Raw genomic sequence first — 17,079 nt, 5'->3', positions numbered from 1 at the left:
TGGCAAATTAACAAATTGTTAGCTTATTAAAACAATAATAGATTTTCCTCTGTTCCACAATTCCCAGTGCCCCTAATGAGATGCAAGAGAGTAGCCCTTGTCTGCAAGGTTAATGGATTCCATATTTCCCATTTAAACTGGTCTCTTTTTTGTAGTTCTGGGAAAGAAGCACAAGTGGTGGGATAATTAGACTTGAATAGCTGAAAGGGGCTTCGTGGATAGAATCCTGGCAAACAATACCTATTCGCCCCGGGGCTCTCCATATTCAAGAATAACACAAGTTCTCTTTGTAACTGTGAGTGTGTGTGTGAGTGTGTGTGTCAAGGGGCTGTGTGTGTGTGTGTGTGTGTGTGTGTGTGTATGTGTGTCAAGGGGCTCTGTGTGTGTGTTTGTGTGTGTCAAGGGGCTGTGTGTGTGTTTGTGTGTGTTTGTGTGTGTGTGTGTGTGTTTGTGTGCGTGTGTGTGTGTGAGTGTGTGTGTGTGTGTCAAGGGGCTGTGTGTGTGTTTGTGTGTGTGTGCGTGTGTCAAGGGGCTGTGTGTGTGTGTGTGTGTGTGTGTGTGTGTGTGTGTGTGTGTGTGTGTGTGTGTATGTATGGTGGTTCCTAAAAAGATCCCATCTTTTAAAACAACAACTTGTCTTACTCACATTTAGAGTGGCACAGCAGACAGAGGAGAGTGATGAAATGCTTAAGCTGGCCAGCCCATCGCCAGCAGGCTGAATTGATAGCGACAGGCCGCAGAGGTGTCCCCGCTGCTGCTAATACCGCATGCTGGATGAGGGACCAGGGGGACCAGGGCTGCTTTTCAATCACGCAGCCTCACCGCGAATGTGTCAGGGGGGTTTAGGGGGTCCCGGGCTCAGTTAAATTGCCCGGTGGCAGTCTAATTTTTTAGTGGCTGGTGGGGAGGGAAAAAGAAACGCGGATCCACTGCTCTGGCTCTCCTCCACAGCGGAACATGGAACACTGACATTCCTCGTTCTCTGTTCTTGGCAGAGACACAGTCCCTGGAGGTAGATAGGTATGGAAGGAAACATGGACATACATGGTCACACACATACCTGATTCACACACACACACACACACAAACATGCCCAATCAGTTACTCGCTTACTCATTCTCTCTTACTGGCTCACTCTCACTCACAAACACACACACACACTCTCTCTCTCTCTCTGTGACACACACACACACACACACACACACACACACACACTAACACTGACACACACACACATATACCACTCACACCTGACCACAACACCTGCTAGACTAAGTCTTGGCAGAGAGCATTTCATTTCAGCATAGAGCCCGGGGCCATGTATTCTCCCCTATCTTCCTCCACCTGCTCCACTGCTCTCTCCTGTGATGGTATTTTAAGCCGTGTTCAGCATTGGCTGCTCAGCCATCTACCTGACAATGTGCACTACTGCTGAAAAAACACACCCGTGCGATGCGAGCATCTGCACCTAATTGCACATGGTGGAAGCTATTTTTTTCCCCCACACGAAAAAGCCTTTGAATGAAAATGAGTCACACGGCGGGATTCTCAGCCCTTGCAGACAAGGGCTATTGGCTGGCCTGGCATTAATATCCCTTATCTGGCGTGTGGCGGGCAGCATGAGCAGTTTGCTCCTGCGGGAGACTGCCCTGCTTTTCCTCACCCCGGTCTCGGTGGCCGCATTTCCATAAAGTCTGACTTCAGGACTTTAATTGAGAGCAAGAGGCTCACCGCCGACACACAGAGTTAGGGGTAGCGGAGCTGAGATTTGGGACACGCTTTCCTACTTTGAACTCAAGAGGAATTTATGCTCCAGCAGAATTCAAATGAGCATCGTATGATAATTGACTTTAGTGACATTAGGAGTTTACTAGGATTTCTACTTGTCATCTGTGGGTGCCTCAGATGGTGTTTTTGCCAACATGACAGATAGTGGTATGCCTGAGCACCCCCCCTCTCTCTTTCTCTCCCTCTCTCAATGTTGATATTTTTCATGCTCAAAAGGAGACTGGGCTGAGTGTATGACAAGAAAATAAATAGTACACAGTACACTTTCTTATGGATATATAAATATTTTAGAAAAAAAAACATTAATACATGCATAATACAACATAACCCTGTTTTTTAAAATGCTAATAATTTAACAGGTACAATGTAATAGACACAGATATATGTTAATGCACCTATAATATATCAGTGTATCAAATAATAAATCAGTGACTACACTATCTTTCTCTACAACAAATGTGATGTCAAATTTTTACATCTAAACTGAAACTATTCACTTCTCTCATCCAATTTCACGTTGCCACAAATTCGTCCACAAATAAGCGATGAATACATAAATAAATAAATATAGTGTTTTTTTTAATGACAATACTGTAAAACGAGTTTTGGTAAAATCAATCAATTTGATTTATTTCTCCCCAGTATTGTGACATCACTCCCGCTGGCTCAGAAAATGGTGAATAGAGAAGTACAAAACATGCTTTCAATTCTGAGAACCAGTTGTTATAGAAATCAAAACAATATTTGGTCGTTTTTTTCAGTTCCGCCTGTACCACCTGTGTCCTCCCTGTCCTTGGTGGAACTGACATAGGCCATCTGCTAGTGTCTGAACAACTATCTGTCATCACAAGTACAATCATAAAGTACAACCCAAAAAGCCTACCTGGGTCGTGGCCGAGTACTTTAGCTCTATGCATCCCAGAATGGTGCATCGCTCTCCGCGAGCGTCTGGCGTTATCCGCAATTTGTAGACAATCCTTCACAACTTCAAACCACAGCAGGAATGACTGAATTAATTAAATACTGACAAAATGTTTGTTCCTGGTTGAGGGAAATGCACCACTTGCTTTTCGATGTTTCAACAACACGCGGACACGAGAAATGAAAGGAGACGAGGCTGGGCTGGACAGAAATGTAGAGAGTCAAGTTCAATATTGCTACACAACACGTCGAGACGTCTCTGATCGCCGAACAAAGACAACGAAGATCTCAGATACTAGAGTAGAGCGGATAAGAAAGGGAGAGGGAGAGAGCGAGACAAGAGTAGGGACTGAGCGGTGCACTGACTGCCTCATCCTTACTCTTCTCACAGACGCATGGCGCGCAGATTGGAAGGGTGGGGTGGAATGTGGTCGGGAATGTTCATGAGGAAAAGAGACAGGAGCAGAAGAAAAGAAAAACAAACAGAAAGAAAATAAAAGGAGGGCTTTAAATATAACAACTGAGCTACCTTATACCTAAACGAGCTATCTTAGATAATGTTAGTCATCCTAGCTATCTATCTGTTTAGGATCCAAGATAGTCACATGCTTGCTCAAGTAGCTAGCAACGCATTTTTTCACATGAAATAATTTACAACATAATACAAGTTCAAAACATCATGGCAGGCAATTAAACTTCAAAGTGCAAAGGGTGGTGGAGTACTTCCCTATAGGAGGTATAGTGCATAGCAACAACCAGCAAGGTCAACAACACCACAAACAACCAAGCTCACTCAGAGACCCAAACACTTTGATGCAATGTTTTCTCCGTGGCGATTTAGACCCCCCTCACTGAGTGAGGTCCTGTACGCAGTCTTGTCATTAGCGGGGGGAGACGACAGGTAGGCTACTTCAGGGGCCAGTCTTGTCATTAGCTGGGGGAGACGACAGGTAGGCTACTTCAGGGGCCCGTCGCCGGGCCAGTGCTGTCCCCTACGGTTGCTCCAATCTGCCACTCTCGAGCTCCCTGCTCGCCGCGATCCAAGTGAACAGGCCTGACCTGCTGCTCGCCATTTCCTCCCACGTGGGGCACTTCCTGGTCCAGCAGGGCTCGAGTGTGCTAACCTGGGCCATATCAGCCCAGGCTTCTGTCTGCAACGGAGGATAACACACTGCGTGGTGCAGACACAGATATATATATATATATATATATATATATATATATATATATACACAGATCACACACATATATATATATATATATATATATATATATATATATGTGATCTGTGTCTATTATGTATATTTAGATATTTGTATATTTTTGTAAAGCTGACTTGCATTCTCTGCAATGACCTCCCATGAGTAGTTTAAGACTAGGAGAGAGTGTGGTGGCGTTGATGCATAAGCCATTTACCAAATTTAGACTGAAAAGCAGGGAGGAGGAATTCAGCACCATGGAGAGCTCATTTTGAAGTGTGTTTGGAGGGCAGGTTCTTTTTGTAGGATGTAGCACCGTACAATGAAATACAAACCAATCCCTGTACATTGTGCTTGGGCATTAGGATTAGAATGCAGAGACATCAGACACTGCAGCTTGAACCTGTCTAATTATGCACGTTCACTTTGAACACAGTGCATATGCAAACACTATTAATACTGAACTGCTATTCCCTCACACCAGTCTCACTGGACTGGATTTGGCGCCGATATATGCACCAAGGAAAACACATGCATGCATCTATACCATGTGGCACACATGCATGCATCTATACCATGTGGCATACATGTCAGATTAGAACGCAATTCATAATATTTTGAATTGAAAGGAGGACTTAATTGAATTCATTACTACTCCCCTAGTCCATTTTTTCTTTAATCCTGCCTAACAAGATTTCATCTGGTATGCATATCAATGACATTTTCATATTCATGTTCTTACACTGAGCTGCTAATAAAATAAATTTACAGCAGTGTACAGAACCTTCATCAAGGGGACATAATAAGGACAGTTTTTTTTAAATAATTCACATTAGTGGAAAATATATAAAAGAATGAAGATTAAGTCACGGTTAAGGCCAGGTAGAATGTGAAACCCATTTAAAAACAGCCTGGACAACAGGAATAGGCTATTTCTGTTCCACACAAATGATACACTACGGAGAAGAGATGAAATGATAGCACTTCATGCCCCATGCTGATACCAATATGACAACCATGAGTATCTGCTGATGACAATACCAATCTGATACAGTCTTTTCCCCCTACAGCAACAATGATGTTAAGTATCAGCCACACACAATCCTGGTCAACCACATACAATCCTGGTCAGCTGCACACAATCCTGCAAAGAAATGTAAATTCCTGGGCTGATACTGATGCATAACAGTGCAGAGAGTTTTTTTTCTTTTTCTTCCAGGGCAATGTCAGCAGAGAAGAGATGGATTGAAAGATGAAAGGCGGAACACAATTTGTCCCCGACAGACTTTGCACAGAAATTGGTTCGGTGCCGTAGCTGAGAACGGAAAGTCGAAGGCACACACTTTCACAAGAATTGTGCACATGGCCATCAATACTTCCGCCGCCGCTCACTGCTTTGAAAAGCCACAACTTAACAAACCTTGGAATTATACTGCGTGGTGCTCATGGCTGCATTTTCCTCCGACGCTGTCACCTCGGTCGGTGCGGTGATGTGAGGCATGTGCAGGCTGATCAGAGGTGTCTCATGGTCATGGGCAAACCCCAACGCTCCTGCTGAGAGCCTGCTGGGCCTGGCTTTGTTCAGCTGCGCACGGCCGACCATTAGGCAAACAATGGCAAAAAATGCTGCAATGGGTGTTTCTGAAGGCGGCCTTTGAATTGCAGCACATCAATTGTATGATTCTTTTTTAACCTTTTTTTTCTGAAGTTTCTGTCAGCGTTCACATGTATACACAATTCACCTTAATGGTCCAGTGAATCACCAAACCTGTATCTCTCTCTCTTTATGCATTCACACACACACACACACACACACACACACACACACACACACTGTCCCCCTCTCTCCTTATCGTGCAACAGCCTGGCACAGTGATTGCCAAAGCTCTGCGCAGGTGTATGCTCATGGCTGCCATCTCCCTCAGCCAATCAAAAGCTGGCGTGATAAATGGCACTGTGCCTCCGGGTGAGCGACACCACCGCTATGCAGTCAGCCAATCAGGACAGCTGGGCGAGTCCATCCATGCCAGCACTGTCGGTGACGACCATAGCTCGTGGACTCTTACTCTTCCATCTTCTCCCCTCTGCACTACTGATCCTACCTGCATCCACATGCACTCAGCATCATCTCATTCCTGCCCATACCCCATCACACATTCACCCATTGACATGCATTCACTCATGCCTTATGCATTCAAACACTGATACTGTATACATTTACTCATGACAACTGTGACACTGATACTAACTATGTACTTGTGTTTATGTTTGTATGACTGACTGTATTGTATACATATTATGGATTCCATTCTTATTGACTACTGGTTGAAGTCCAACTTGCCCCTCAGGGACATTGAAGCTTTACCATACTTCACTGCTCCAGCATGTGCCAAGCACACATCATGCCAAATCATGTCATACCACATATGAGTAAGACAAACTGGGGCAGACATACAAAGGAAGAAAAATTAGCACCTTTGTATCTGAATACTGGTTCTGTTGTTTCTAAAAGTTTCTTCTGTCGATGCATTTAACTGCAATCTGGATTAAACCTGCTTTTATAAGGCAGAACATGCAGACATGTGCTGTTTTCGTACATATTCTGGAATACCCAATCAATTGCTCTTCGCACGATACACCTTTTCATCGACCTTCCCAATATTAAATGCATACGCATGAGTAAGAGCTTGCCTGACACATCTCCTGTGCCTAGCAAAATGCACCTTCATTCATGTGCGTTCTGTAATACATAAGGATGCCATGTTTTAAGGTGCAAATAAAGCATGAAACAGGTGGTAGCACATCGGCTCCAGTGTGTTTACTAACTGGCCAGGCACTTCACTGCACTGCACAACGCAAAGATAACTACCTAGCATCTAGAGAAATGTGGCTGAAACTTATTTGTATTCACAGTCTACGTCCAACAGTTTAGTAGGCCTACAAATAAGCTGCAAGATTGTTCAGAGTTTAAGGAAACATGCACCAAATGTGCCAGTGTATTCTTGTGGGAACATTAACATTTATGACAAACATGTTAGCACACCATTCACGGGTGTTTACAACTGAGACAAATTACATTTGTAAAATGTATATGTACCTTGCACTTTACAAATATGTGCATGTAGTAAGATATATAAGATAAGAATGCAAAACAGTGACAAACAAAAAACAACAAACAAAACAAGGAAACAAAACATTCAAACAGCCTCATCACCATCACCACCTTTTAGTTACTCGTTAACTATTAGTTTTTGAATCATATGATGACCTACAACAAAACACAGCCAGGTTACAAGAACCGGGGGAGACACAAAGCCAGTAATCCTGACAAGTTTCTCCAAAGTCTCTCACTGTGCTCTTGTGTCAGAGGCAGGAAACTCATCCCACACTCAGAAGCGACAGCACAGCTCCCTCTACCTTTGTCACATCGCAGCATCTTCGAGTCAGACCCCCACATTGTCACCGCAAAGCCCACCTCACTCTCCCAGGAGTGGCTAATCCTCTAGCACTAATTAGCTACTTGCTAATTAGCATCTGATGTACAATAGAGGGAAGCAAAACATTTGCATGATGACACGGATGACTGCTGTCATTTCCAGGAGCCAAAACTCTCCTCAGGGCTGTAATAGATAAACTAAAGAGAAGCACGAAAGTTTCTGGAAAAATGAATCTGCTGTAGAGAGAGGAAGACGGACAGACTATATATTTCTTTCTACGTTCTCTGATGCTTGCATAATGTTTCCTTAAATAGCTTATTATTTCCCTGATAAAGGCCATCTGCCTGAAAATGAATAAAACGTAGTCTACTGTCATTTTTAAGATGGAAACCTGAAGCTGGGATTAGACATGGGCTGGTAGGCAGTTGTTACTTCCCCATCATCTCTAGGACACCTTAAATGTTCCAAGCAATTAATGAAGCTAACTCATTAGCATTTCAAAAGGTCAGACATATGGCAGCACTGTTACAAAATTCAGTACCATTTATAAGCAAAACAATATTTGCTTTCTAAAAATAAAGAAAACGTTTTTTGGGGCTTTTTGTTTGTTTGTGTGAGTCATGTCTTATGTAATATAACTGGACAATACCATTCACCTGATTGCTTTGGGAAAGCTTTCATGCGATCAATGCGATTCTTGTAGTTTGAATACAAATATGAGTCAATGAAAAGGATAAAAACACCTAGTGTACATGAGGCTGGGATGGTATTTCGTCGCTGGGAATGGGAGACAATGATGGGTTTTGTTGTTCACCTCAGACAGATCAAACTTAATGTTCAGAGTGTGAGACCAAACCAACAATCAGCCATATCTGAATGATGTGCTTGTTGTGTTGTGACATGATTGTAAGGAAATGGCTCTCAAAAATACATGAAAACTCTTTTATCAGCACAGTGGTATGTGTTTCTGTGTGTGTGTGTGTTAGTGTTTGTGCATGTGTGCTCAGTGTGTGTGTGTGTGTGTGTGTGTGTGTGTGTGTGTGTGTGTGTGAGAGAGAGAGAGAGAGAGAGAACCTGCCACCTTGCTGGTGAGAGAAAGCAGGAGCATGCGTAAGGATGAAAGGCAGGTTTCCTTTCTCCTCTGCCAATGAAAGCGAGTGATGGAGTTAACTTTGACTGACACGCCATCTGCAGCCTCTTAACACAAAGGGCAGCGTGACAAGCTGTTCCTCGCGCACAACTTTGCAAATTAGCATGGCAAACATGTGGCCATCGAGAGGCCCTCGTCAAGGCACTAATGACTGCTATCAACACCACAAAAGCCTTTTAGCTCGCAGAATAATTAAATAAGCAGCGGCTACATCTGAATTGGCAAAACTCAGAAAAAAGGAGATTTCTGCAGGAGATGTGATGCCAGGCGCTGGAGAACCTCTGTCCAGGGCTTTCCTTTCATAACCACAGTATGCCAAAGCAATACAAAAACAAGCCACAAAGACCAGTCTCGGAGGGACATTTCGTTGGAGAGCTAGACAAGTTTGACAACTTCTCCTTAATTAAAGTTTTGGTCTTACACAAGGATATCCAGACAATGGTCTGCCCTTCGTAGGATGAAAGAAGTTCCAGTAAACTGAACTAAAAGTGTTGAAATCTTTTTATTGACTGACAGCATGAATATCTTTTCCAACAGTTATATACAAGACTGTTTCACATAAAGGCTGTTTTCACATTTCTGTGCCACATAACTAGCCTAGAAATCTAGACGCACCATAGCGGCAGCAAATGTAATTTGCTGCCCGGGCTACCACATAACAATTATTATGAAACTTGCATTCAATTAAACGTTATGAAACATGGTTCTTACACAATCTATTTGCATAGTTCTACAGTATACTGTAACAAAGTTTGTTAACAACTATAAAGACTTATATTCCAGCTAGTGTTTCAGCTAAGAATGGCTTTGATCCATTGTATTACTAAAATTGTGGGGTGAGGGTGGACACACTCATATTCATACATGCATTTGCATTTATTCAATTAGCTGACACTTTTACAATAAATAAAGAACAATCAAGGTACAATCAAGCACTACACTGTTTCTATACTTTCTGTTTTGGCTTCACTGACACAGTAAACCCGTTCCCAGACTCTCCTAGTGAGTAATGGTCCCTTTAACGGGCACCACAGACCAATATCAAAACTCCACTGCACCCAACTGACCTGACAAGGAGTCAGTAACTTGTCTTCTCCACACACCCACCAAAAGAAAAGAGCTGCAGCAAACATCCACAATAAATCAAAGGGAAGCCTTGCAGAAAATCAATAATTCATAGGTGACGATCAGATTTCCCCTCTAGCTGACATAAAGGTGAGAATGGGCCAAGCCTGGGACAGGAGTGAGAAATAACAGAGAGCTCGAAAAAAACTGTGCACTGTGACTAGCGTGTGGTGGGTGTATATCTATTTGTGTTTATGTGTGTGTGTGTGTGTGTGTGTGTAACCATGCGCATGCATCTGTTTGCTCGACATATTGTGAGTGACAGACCTTCTTCAGAAGGATGACACTAAGAGCTCTGCTGGAGGGAGCAGAGGGCTGAGGGCAAGACAGCTGCTTGAGAGAGAGAGAGAGAGAGAGAGAGAGAGAGAGACGGTGAGTGGGAGAGAGGGAGAGAGAGAGAGAGAGAGAGAGGGAGAGAGAGTGGGAGAGTGAGAGAGGGAGAGAGAGGGCAAATAACTAATATTCTAGCTTCTTTCATTACTAACCAAACCCTTTTGACTTTGTATGTGATTTGACTGTGCTTCTAATAATGGCAAAGTTATATATAGCTCAGGATTTGGCCAGCTCACCAAGCGTAAAGAATGTGATACTATGAGATGCCAGGGGCACTACTGCCAACATACAGTACAGTACACACACATGCATCATAAAGACATCTTCAGTCTTCAAGACAGACTGAACTTAGCTGAAGACTGAAAATAAGACTCTATTTTTGTGAATGTACTTGGGAAGGATTCAATATTTGGCTCATGGCGGGTATGTGTTGGCATTTATTTTTTTAAACATAGAGGAAGAAATATTAAGTTCAGACAGGTAAGATAGGTCTACTCTGTCGACTAGCTACTTGCCTGGATTTCCTGGGCATTGTGGTGAAAGCATGCAATTTCAGTTCTTTAAAGTAAATTTCCATAAGTTGATAAATGATAAATGTGTGCAACATTTTCACAAAACCAGAGATGAGATGTGTAATAAGACAGGTGATGCACACTCTGTATCTATGGCTACTCTGAATTATTATGCCGAAGGTTCAGAGCTCATATAAGAAGTGGAGGACTTATCTCATACCAGCCAGAAACATACTCTACCATTATGATCAGTCATCAGTGCCTTGTAAATAGTTACCAAAAGCAATACCCAATGCAGTTGCTGAGACCAAGAGGCCCAATAGTGGAGCGGTTAAGCTCATATAATGAGAAGTATTGTGCATTTTATGACTAAAGCATGAAATTTTGTTCAGTGTTTCTACACACCTTGAAGTTTATTTTTAGACGTGGAGCCACTTCAGATCTGACCTCTGGAGCTAGATATTTGCTGTACAATATACACATCTTTGAGGAGTAAAATATTTTAACAAGTCATTCCAGTATTCTACTGTGAAGATCTAGAACTTACATTAACTGCCATTCAAACTGGTTGATTGAGTTCATTATGACAGTTTCAAATGGAACCTTTAACTGGCAACATTCTTATCACATACAAATGTGATTTATTTTTTCAACTTTAGGCCTATAGTTTGGCAAACTACATGAAGTGATTTTTCTGATCAATAACTAAAAAAAATTGTTTGAATGGCAAATAATAATAAAAAATAAAAAAAATGCAAGGTTGCCTATAGTAAGACGTAGTAGTAATAGCACATGAGGCAGTACTATTGCACATTTTATTAATGTATTAAGCACTTTTCCTTCATCAATATTGGAAATAATAAAGTTATAACAGATACATCTTGCTTAGTATAGATCTAGGCAAGATGTATAACCAGACAAAAGGGCTCATGCACAGGTGAGAGACACACTTCTAACATTCCAAGAGGATATCAGAGATGCCCTCATGAAGGCCTGTGACCACGATCATTTGCATGCATTTGGTGAGAGCAGCACAAGTGGTGCGCAAAGAGATTTTTTATTCTAAGTTTCACTTTGACAGCTCATTCCATCCCAGTAGTCAGAACGATTATGTCCCACCATCACTTTTTGCATTGATGTCTATGATCTTCGATGGAGCAAACATCAAACACCAAGCTCAACACAGACCACCATGACTACAACCATTTCAGAGAAACACCCAGCAATCCGGAAAGAATTCCATGCTGGGAGGTTTGTTGTGCATAAGACATGCAACAAGTTCTCAGCCATGGCAATAGACCAGTGTCATGAACAGAACCATGCCCTCATCAAAAGATCTGGTGGAGCAGTTGGACTAACAGAGAATCCTGGGGCACTGCGATGCTGGATGGTGGCTGGCCCTGAAATTGCCAGAATAATTACTAAATTTGAAAATGTAATGTCACCACAATCTGAAAACCATCACCATGAGCAGCATTGAGCAGCACAGGAAGCATGTTAGGTCCCTGATAACAGTGAATCGATCGAGGAGATGGGGAACCCATTTCTTGAAGAGCCAAGATCTGCTAGTGCTTGATACCAAAGACATCAAACTGCATGGGAGACATGGAAATCTTTCACAGAAGCTTTCAATGAGCTCATGGAATTGAAGAATGATCAGAGTGAACTATCCATGTCACTGCTGGAGCGCTTTGTAGTACTAATGTATGATAGGACAAGTGACATCATGGAGGTGAATGAGGCCAGAAAACCTGATCACACAGAAATCTAGAGCTTTAGAGAACATCCCACCCACAAAGGCTGCACTTGAGCAACATATTAAGCGGGTCACTTATCAAGCCAGCTTCTGGTACCAAGCTTTAGTGCTTGATCCTGAGAAAAAACCTTCTGATTGGGGCTGGGTTATGGTTATGGTATTTAGCAGACGCTTTTGTCAAAAGCGACATACACATAACAACAATACAAAGTAACAGTAAACAATTTAAGACTACATTAAGGGGAATAGCAATAATAAACAACAATGTCAATTCAATCAATAGCCTAATAAAAATAAATAAATACTATAATATACAAACCATAACGAAAGAAAGCTTTAATAAATTAAGTGCATGTTGAACAGATATTATCTTTAGATCCCTCTTGAAAAACCATCACAGGAACGGAGAGCACTCATTCCACCAATGAGGAACCACTGAGGAAAAGAGTCTTGAATTTGACCTAGCGTTTATGGCTCGTCGACACAACAGACGCTCATCAGAAGACCACATGCATTGTAAAAAATAATATGCCCATTTACCCTAAAAAAGTGTGTTACTCTGCTGCCTTACGTTTTTGAGTTAATTTGACAATAACATTTATTTTAAATTAACTTCCCTTACTTAGTCAAGTCAACAAAAGTTTACCTAAACTCTTGTCAAAAAAGGTATGAAAGTTAACTTGATTAATTTACATGTTGTTTCAAAATAATCGTTAGTTGAAATAAATTTGTTGACTTGAACCAATTACCGAAGTTTGTTCCCAGAATGCCACAGCCCGAGTCTTAAAGAGATCACATATCAATCTTAAAGAGATCACATATCAAAAAGCCACAATAAACAGTAATGAGAAAAAAGAAACATTATAAACAGGAAAGTAGCATTTACTTGTAATCCGTAACTTCTTTGTATCAACTGTGCCACTAGTTTATGGGACAATAACACCGATTGCTAAGTTATTTAAACAATAGTGGTGAATCATACTCAACTTGACAAAAGAACAGAAGTTAAGATAACACCAAGGGAAATACTTTTTTTACAGTGCAGTGAGTGGTTAGAGATAGAATATCTTGATCATTGAATTAAGATAGCAGGGAGCAGATCCAGTCAGTGTCCTATAGGCCAAAGTATGGGTGAAGGATGAGACAGGATGGCAGCATTCTAGACCACTCTTCTAGAGGCCTCCCATGGCTGTTATGAACTGATCCATTGTGGCTGCAAAAAAGGGTGTATATAGGGTGTATATGTGTTGCAGGTTCAAACAGGCTGCCCTCTAGTGCACTGATCTTTGCTCTTGCACAGGAGACTATTAGCCTGGACATACACAGCCAATAGAGACATGACATTAAAAAAGGAAAACATTGTTGAGACAAATACTTGTGTATTCTTTTGAAAGGGGTTCCTTATTAAATTGCTCTTTATCATATTATTTACTATCTACCATTCCATTATGTATTTATCTATCTATAGGCATAGCAGTAATAGGCCTAAAGTTGAAAAAATAAATCACATTTGTATGTGATAAGAATGTTGCCAGTTAAAGGTTCACAGAAAATTGGAGATAACTGTCCCGAATTTCTTAAAACAAAAAATGAACAAAAACTATCATTCCTCCTCGGGGAAGTAGACAGTTGTGTCCACCTAGTTGCTGAGTACATCCAATCCTGCCAGATCCTGAGAGAACAGCCCATGTTCCATGATCAATAACATAATAATTCATAGGTTTTTTTTTTCATTTTATCAACCAGGTGTTATTTTCATTATTATTATTATTATTATTATTATTATTATTATTGTTTGTATCACTATTATTATTATATATATATATTACTATTATTGTTTTTATTATTGTACTGAATGCTTTGGCAACACTGTAAAATTTACATTCATGCCAATAAAGCTTGTTGAATTAAATTGAATTGACTGAACATCTTACAAACAAGATGTGATTCTCAGCTACGCTATCTAAACACAAACCTGAAATACTGTGGTAGGTGACGTCTAAAACAGATGAGCCTTTGGTTGTTCCAGGAATCCAGATGGTGTATTATAAAATGAAACTCATTTAAGGTCTTATGATGTTGGCAATGGAAGTCTCTGGATAAAGCCTGCGTTTTGAGATTTTCTTTTTTCCAAAAGTGATTGAAGATAGATTACACTGCTTTGTAGATTGAAAATTACTCTTTCAAAAACTCTTCAATGTATACTGGTCACCCCATATCGGTCAGGTTTTATTTCAGTTCCTCAAGTGTTACTGCATCCATGATCAATCCATGTTGTTCTATTGACTGTAAACTGATTACCCTGGCTGGTAGGTAATTTGTTCTGGTTATTTGTCTTGGTCTATTATGGACAAATTTTTTTTTTACTGGTTAAAGGAAGGATTTTTTAAAAAGGAAAATCAAATATGACTTTGGGGCCTTCATGGAATAAATAGTGGAATTATTTTTATCTGCCAATCCCTGCTCAGCATACCATCTCAATATGTCAATACATATTCAGAGAGGTTTAAGCGAGGGAGCATAGCAGCTTTCTGAGCAAGCCACAGCTGTTGGAATTTACATCAGAATGCAAAACAGTTTGAGAGACAAAGAACAACCACAACAACCTACTGCGTTACATTACTAAAATTAGATTGAGAGAACTGAGAAGGAGAAAAAAGAAACAATATTAACTCTGTGGAGAACTCTCTCTCTCTTGTTCACAGGGACACTGAGCTTGCTGCTGAAGATTAATTACGGATGTCGTGTTTTTTTTTTTGTTGACGCAGACCGACTCCTTCTCTACACCCCCTCCACCTCTACCTATGATCTCTCTGATTCCTGACAGAACGTGGCTGTGCATTGTGGCAGACATATCAAAGAGAGTTAAAAAAAAAAAAAAAACATGAAAAGAGGAAAAACAGAAAAGTAGGCAAAGACACAGAAAAAAGAAGGAGGGAGTGAGGGGAGGGAGAAAGAGAGAAAAAAGATAGAGAGAGAGAGAGAGCGAGGGAGCGGCACTGCTCGTTTGATGGCAGTAATCAACCCTGAAGCTTTGCCAGTGTCTCTATCTTCAGTGCGACACATTGCCAGTTGTCTGTTGTGGCGGTCCCTGTGCGGGCGAGTGCAATGGCACCATGTTTGAGTGAATCCCTCTCCGCTTCCCCTGTGACCTGATCCGTGGGGAGAGGGAGAGGGAGCGGCTGCGGTGGCCTACTCAAACTCATGAGAGCTACTCCAGTGGACACGGCCAGCTCCACACACACAGACCTGAGTGAGCCTTTCACTGAGAAGTAGCACACTGAATGTTGAAGGGCTACTCAAAGCAACATGTTTCAGCACAAACATGTGTTTAAGTGTTCAACAGTTCACGTTAGAGCTAGTCAGACTTTGACACAGATATGTTCAAATGTATGTTTTGTTCATGTTTTATCTCGGTGGCAGTCACCTTTGTGCTAAGTGCCTTAAAAACAACGTTTAAAAAATGCCTTTTGTTGTCCTGAACTTTACTGTACAGTGCAGGTAAGTGTATATCATTTTGAAATGCGACCCCGAAAAATATTCACAACATCATTGCCATTCTAGCCTTTCATTCAGACTAAAATCCCCAGTATATAATCCACCTTTAAGTGCAAATATAGTCATCTCAAAGCATAAGCTTAGCTTAGCTTGGCATATGTTCACAAAAGAGGTTCTTTCACATTTGCGCATGGCTGCTTATGAAACTGCACCTATAGCCTCTTTATTGATATGACTGAGTCATCAGTGCAGTCTACCTTCTCAGTGGAACAGAGTGCAGTCCGTCAGTCATAAGGAAGAAGACTCAAAAGCCCTGTGGCACTCTCTACTATGAATTTGAGAAAAAGGCAGATGGGAGTGATACCATACAGTAGTATATTTGACTAAATGATGCAACTTACACTGGTAAGAAAATCAGCAGCAGATGTCAATTAAACATCATTAGATACAGATTTCACTGAACTCATAAATCTAACACTTATTGGATTTTATTTGAATAAGTTATTTATTACTTAGTACTCGATAAACAAAACAATGTGATTAAGGTGTGATGAAGAGACCAAGTCTTATTTGATGAATTGAATTTTTTTTGACCATTTCATATGCATGGTTGTGTTGAAGTAGTCTAAATGACATGCATTTGCATGATTAATCAGGCTTCAATCAAGCCTCTTGTAGTTCACCTTCTCTCTCTCTCTCTCTCTCTCTCAGATCTCGTTCCAGACCCTGCAGCAGGGAGAGAGCCTCACGGAGGACAAGACAGGTGAACTTTCTTGAACAGCTGCGGCAGGAAGAGCGTCACGCAAAACTCTCCAAACAGCAAGAGTCACGAACGTGGCTGTAGATTAGCAGTCACCCACTCCAGACATCACATCTGCACAGACAGTAGCCATACAGCTGGACACATCCCCCTTTAGAGGGACAGAAGGGAGGACGGACGGAGGACACACAGGGTCATATGCACAAGGCCTTGCTAAACTGCCACTCATTCCAAAGGCCATTAGTAATTTCCAAGCAGGCTAATCTGCAGCGCAGTTGTCTCTGTCTCCAGACTAATTGGTAGCAATTTGCAAGCAATCTCCCCGCACACAGCCATATTCATGCAGGTAGATGGAGATGACTATACGTGACGGCCATTACGCCGGGCAAATAGATACTTCGTCTAGCGTGGGCCATTCCGCCAAGCAAATAGACACCTCGCCTGACGTCCGGGGCTCCCTGTGAGGCCAGTGCCGTTGTCTCTCCCTCTCTCTCTCTCCACAGACCCCCCACTGATCACCACCACAGCCCCGCTCCACGAGCACTCCCACAGATGGGATCATTATGCACCAATTTTCCAATTTATTCAGCGCCTTCAATT

At 41.6% G+C, this 17,079-nt stretch overlaps 1 protein-coding gene across 5 annotated transcripts in view; it reads right to left on the bottom strand.

Annotated features, from left to right (window-relative positions):
• The window catches only part of tenm2b (teneurin transmembrane protein 2b), a 153,215-nt gene that overhangs the window by 95,368 nt on the left and 40,768 nt on the right, over window positions 1–17,079 (bottom strand). Inside the window, exons 6-7 of one of the 5 annotated variants that reach the window (XM_076275114.1) lie at window positions 9,559–9,580; window positions 2,672–2,736 (exon numbers count right to left, since the gene is read on the bottom strand). The exons of the other annotated variants lie outside the window; for them this stretch is intronic. Of the exons in view, the coding sequence (XP_076131229.1) occupies window positions 2,672–2,736; window positions 9,559–9,580 (87 nt within the window). The remainder of the gene's footprint in view (window positions 1–2,671; window positions 2,737–9,558; window positions 9,581–17,079) is intronic. 5 annotated transcript variants of the gene reach the window in all.

This window comes from Alosa pseudoharengus, unplaced genomic scaffold, assembly GCF_046254945.1.
Source record: "Alosa pseudoharengus isolate Yale_2024_CS ecotype anadromous, Long Island Sound unplaced genomic scaffold, YU_APseudo_1.1 YU_APseudo_1.1_scf_8, whole genome shotgun sequence".
In the NCBI taxonomy this organism is placed as follows: domain Eukaryota; kingdom Metazoa; phylum Chordata; class Actinopteri; order Clupeiformes; family Clupeidae; genus Alosa; species Alosa pseudoharengus.
This window is presented reverse-complemented; position numbering and strand designations above follow the sequence as displayed.